The following is a 5,011-nucleotide window of genomic DNA, read 5'->3' on the forward strand; positions in this document are numbered from 1 at the left end:
AATTTTATATCCAGCTACTTTGCTGAAGTTGTTTATCAGGTTTAGGAGTTCTCTGGTGGAATTTTTGGGGTCACTTAAGTATACTATCATATCATCTGCAAATAGTGATATTTTGACTTCTTCCATTCCAATTTGTACCCCTTTGACCTCCTTTTGTTTTCTAATTGCTCTAGCTAGAACTTTGAGTACTATATTGAATAGGTAGGGAGAGAGTGGGCAGCCTTGTCTAGCTAGTCCCTGATTTTAGTGGGATTGCTTCAAGTTTCTCTCCATTCAGTTTGATGTTGGCTACTGGTTTGTTGTATATTGCTTTTACTACATTTAGGTATAGGCCTTGAATTCCTAATCTTTCCAAGACTTTTTATCATGAAGAGGTGTTGGGTTTTGTCAAATGCTTTCTCAGCATCTAATGAAATGATCATATGGAGTTTTTTTCTTTGAGTTTGTTTATATAGTGGATTACACTGATGGATTTCTATATATTGAACCATCCCTGCATCCCTGGGATGAAGCCTACCTGATCATGATGAATGATTGTTTTAGTGTGTTCTTGGATTCGGTTGTAAGAATTTTATTGAGTATTTTTGCATCAATATTCATAAGAGAAATTGGTCTGAAGTTCTTTTTCTTTGTTGGGTCTCAGTGTGGTTTAGATATCAGAGTAATTTTGGCTTCATAGAACAAATTTGGTAGAGTACCTTCTGTTACTATTTTGTGGAATAGTTTGAGGAGTATTGGTTTTAGGTCTTCTTTGAAGGTGTGATGGAGCTCATTTTTCATCCAGAATGAGTGAGTTCTTTCTACCCTGGTGCTTGGTCTTTTTCTCCACATGCATATTTAAGTATGGACGTATGTGTGAGTATGTATGTAACTATGAGATAAGTATGTACGCTGGACCCAACTGGTTACAATAGAGATTTATAAATGAATATGTATGAATCTGTATATGAATTTATATGTTTAATCCATATTCGCTTGTGTAAAAGTTCAGTAGCAGGCTGGCGAGATGGCTCAGCGGGTAAGAGCACTGACTGCTCTTCCGAAGGTCCTGAGTTCAAATCCCAGCAACCACATGGTGGCTCACAACCATCCGTAATGAGATCTGGCGCCCTCTTCTGGTGCGTCTGAAGACAGCTACAGTGTACTTACATATAATGAATAAATGAATAAATTAAAAAAAAAAAAAGTTCAGTAGAAGTTTATTGTTCCAAACTTCCCCCTTGCCTGACAATCAAGAGGCATTTGGACAAGAGGGAAAAGGCTCTAGCAATTATTCCTTTACTTAATTCCCTTCTGTTTTATGAGGAGGTGCTAATTGCCAGAGGCTGCAGTTTCTGGCCCAAAAGGAACTCAGGCAGGTCAGCTGCAGTAGCAAAGTGACTTAGACTTAAGATAAGTAAACATTTTATCATTATACAGCAACCATAAGCATCTTGTAAAACCAAGTCTTACCCCCCACTGAAGCTCTTCCCCCTCCACTGCCACAAGAAGAACCAAGAAGAAAGAAGAACCATGGGGGCTGACCCCCAGTGGACACGACTATGGGCTCACACAACTCCAGCTTTGTTATACCCCAGAAAGCTCAGTCTGAAACCCTTTTGGAAGCTGGGACAGAATAGAGTGGGAATATAGAAAATCCAGAGGTAAGTCCCCTGAGATCTCAACACTGACCTACAGTAAGCTGTGACGGGAGATGGCACACACCTGAGGCCCCCAGGGAGTTGGGAAGGATTTTCTAAGTAGGCCAACCCTCAGTCTGTATGTGCCAGGTGACAGCTGACTCATTTTTTCAACTGCATCCCAGAAAGTATCACCGGCATACAGCCAGGAGTGTACACAGGACTACACAGTACTCAACCGATGTCCCAGGAGTGAGAGAGTGGCAGGCAAGTTTCAAAATGTGACCATGAGCATCGTTAGAGCTACAAAAAAGGTATTCCTTCTTTCCTTTCCACTCCTTATCTACCACAAAGTAAAACTTCCTGTACTGAAATCTATAGGGAAACTAAACTGCTCCAAGAACCTCAGGCTGCCCTGGCATCTGATTTTACACATTTTTAATGAATAAACAGAGAGCAGTCAAAGCAAACAGAAGTTACTAGAGAAGGGAGAAGTAAAACGTATCTTTTCATGACCTCAGAGCAGCCACAGAAAATAAGGGTGCACTCTTCTGAAGTAACTAGAGTGCAGAGCACGTTGGCCAGTCTATAGAAGCTGCAAAGACAGCATAAGGGTTAGATACATCAAGGGACAGGTAGGGAGAAGAGCGGTCATGTCTAGGAAATGCCAACATGTTTTTCTTACCAGCATTGTAAGAGGGTCAGAAAATCAAAAACTGGTTTTGATTTCATTACTTCTTCTAAGCTGTATTCTTCTTGGAACTGGGAATACCTAAACACAAGAGAAGCAAAGAAGCAACTGTAAGGCAGGTGGATCTCTGAGTTGGAGGCCAGCCTGGTCTACAAAGTGAGATCCAGGACAGCCAGAGCCAGGGTTACACAGAGAAACCCTGTCTCAAAATAAATAAATAAATAAATAAATAAATAAATAAATAAATAAAAGAGGAAGAGGAGGAGGAGGAAGAGGAAGAGGAAGAGGAGGAGGAAGCAGCCATCATCAGATTAGAACTATGACCTTGCATGCTCAGAAACACAGGGAAAAATAAACCCAATTCCTTCTTTATAACTTATCCAGTCCATGATATTTTTATGGTATTATTGGCAAAAAAAAAAAAAAATCAAACTTTGTACATGTTTGGCATTGCTTTTATACAGATTCTAATTATGTGGCATCAGTTCAGTTCCCAATGGATCACTTTCCCCCAGAAAACACTGGGTTCTCACTATGAACCACCAATAAGCATTCAGAGATTGTTGATTGACAGTAAGTCTGAATACATCTGATATCATTTACTTTAGATTATTTTTTGGATATAACAAATTATGTGTTTTTCCAGAATAAGTTCATAATACTAAAGTGACTGAAATCCATCTCAGTTATAAACTTAATACACATTTTACAATTGTGGGGTTTTTGGGTTTTTTTTTTGTTTTGTTTGTTTGTTTGTTTTTTCGAGACAGGGTTTCTCTGTATAGCCCTGGCTGTCCTGGAACTCACTTTGTAGACCAGGCTGGCCTCGAACTCAGAAATCCACCTGCCTCTGCCTCCCGAGTGCTGAGATTAAAGGCGTGCGCCACCACACCCGGCTTTTACAATTGTTTTTGCTGTGCAAAGAAATGAACCTAGGACCTCACATATGCTAATCACTAGCTCTACCACTAACCTACATCATCAACCCCGTTTAACTTTTTAATGCCTGTCACTCTTACTCTTATTTAAAAGAATCATTAAAGCCAGGTGGGAAGAACCATGCCTATAATTCCAGTACTTAGGAAGCTGATGCAAAGGACTGCCATAAACTGGAGGTTGACCAGGCTATATGCTCAAACTCTGACACTCCTATCAAAAGAAAGAAAGAAGGGAAAGGAAAGGGGAGGGGAGGGGAGGGGAGGGGAGAGAGGGGAGGGGAGGAAGAAGAACCATTAGGCTCTAATGATAATTTTTTTTTAAAATATTTTTTTAAAGATTTATTTATTGATTATATGTAAGTACACTGTAGCTGTCTTCAGACACACCAGAAGAGGAAGTCAGATCTCATTAGGGATGGTTGTGAGCCACCATGTGGTTGCTGGGATTTGAACTCAGGACCTTCGGAGGAGCAGTCGGGTGCTCTTACCTGCTGAGCCATCTCACCAGCCCCTCTAATGATAATTTAAGTATAAGTCAAGAACTAGGAAGGCAAAAGTAAACAACGTGTGATTTGGGTACAAGTCTTTCTTTTATAAAATAAACAAACATCCAAGTTAATATCTTTGAGATCTCACACTTGTTTTCTGAGAATACAACTGCATATTACATGGTAGGCCAGAGCAGATTTTCATGTCAGGCCTCTGAAACACTTACGTGTTATTAACTGAGTGTTTATGATTTTTCCATCCAATTTTTGCAAAGTGTTCAACTTTTGTTCCTGCAGAGAGAGCAAACATCTATCAATGTGCTGGTTTCTACAGCTCATTACCCCAAATGTCACAGTGGAACTCAGTGTTTGGCTAAATATCTCCATAATTTCTCTTGCACTGATATCAGGGTTAAAGACCGTGATCACTCATATAATTTGTTATCATTAAATTTGAGTGTTTCATAAATAGAATCAAGAGACATATGAGATAAAAACAGTTCAGGCTGTCTATTCTATTTAGAATAATTAGGATTCAGCTTCAAAAACTAGAAAATACAGCCTTAGCCATAGTGCGTAGCTGGAGGGTATTGCCAGCAGTGATCCAGTGTCTGCCAGACATTTCCAAGCCTGAAGAGAGCAGGTGTGCCAATCACGTCCTCCAGGGACCTGGTAAACAATTCCATCAACCTCCCTTTATGACACCGCAGAAGGGTCTTTAGAAAAGTTACATCCAGTGAATTATGCATGCTTTCCAGGTCTCTAGGGGGTGCGGATTATTCATTTGTTTTGTTTTGTGTTGTGTTTTGAGATAGGGTCTCACTGTTTAGTCTTTGGTTGGCTTGAAACTCAGCATGTAGCACAGGATAGCTTTGAACTCAGAGCTCTGCCTGCCTCTGCCTCCCAGGTGCTGGGGTCGAAGGCGTGCACCACCACTGCCCGGCCTGGAGTTCTATTCTGAGGTCCTATGTATATCCATACTCAGGTGCTCTAACAGTGTGATGTGTTTACCAGGAAAACTGTGGCCAAGTGCAGGACTCACAGTTTTTGAGAGTGGTGCCAAACACCTATAGTCCCAACACATAGGAAGTGGAAGCAAGGAAGGAAGAAAGGAAGAAAGGAAGAAAGGAAGAAAGAAAAGAAGAGAAGAGAAGAGAAGAGAAGAGAAGAGAAAAGAAAAGGACCCTGCTGACCACTTACCACCTATTTCTTAAGCCTGATACTAGCCAAAGGCTTGATGACCTTGAAAGAGGAAAATTACTGAACACCTGAACT

General features: G+C 40.6%; 1 protein-coding gene across 1 annotated transcript in view; it reads right to left on the reverse strand.

Annotated features, from left to right (window-relative positions):
- The window catches only part of Scp2 (sterol carrier protein 2), a 75,495-nt gene that overhangs the window by 47,343 nt on the left and 23,141 nt on the right, over nt 1-5,011 (reverse strand). The window contains exons 7-8 of the mRNA XM_021159370.1: nt 3,964-4,027; nt 2,305-2,391 (exon numbers count right to left, since the gene is read on the reverse strand). Coding sequence (XP_021015029.1) covers nt 2,305-2,391; nt 3,964-4,027 — 151 coding nt within the window. The remainder of the gene's footprint in view (nt 1-2,304; nt 2,392-3,963; nt 4,028-5,011) is intronic.

The sequence above is a fragment of the Mus caroli genome, chromosome 4, assembly GCF_900094665.2.
Source record: "Mus caroli chromosome 4, CAROLI_EIJ_v1.1, whole genome shotgun sequence".
Classification (NCBI taxonomy): domain Eukaryota; kingdom Metazoa; phylum Chordata; class Mammalia; order Rodentia; family Muridae; genus Mus; species Mus caroli.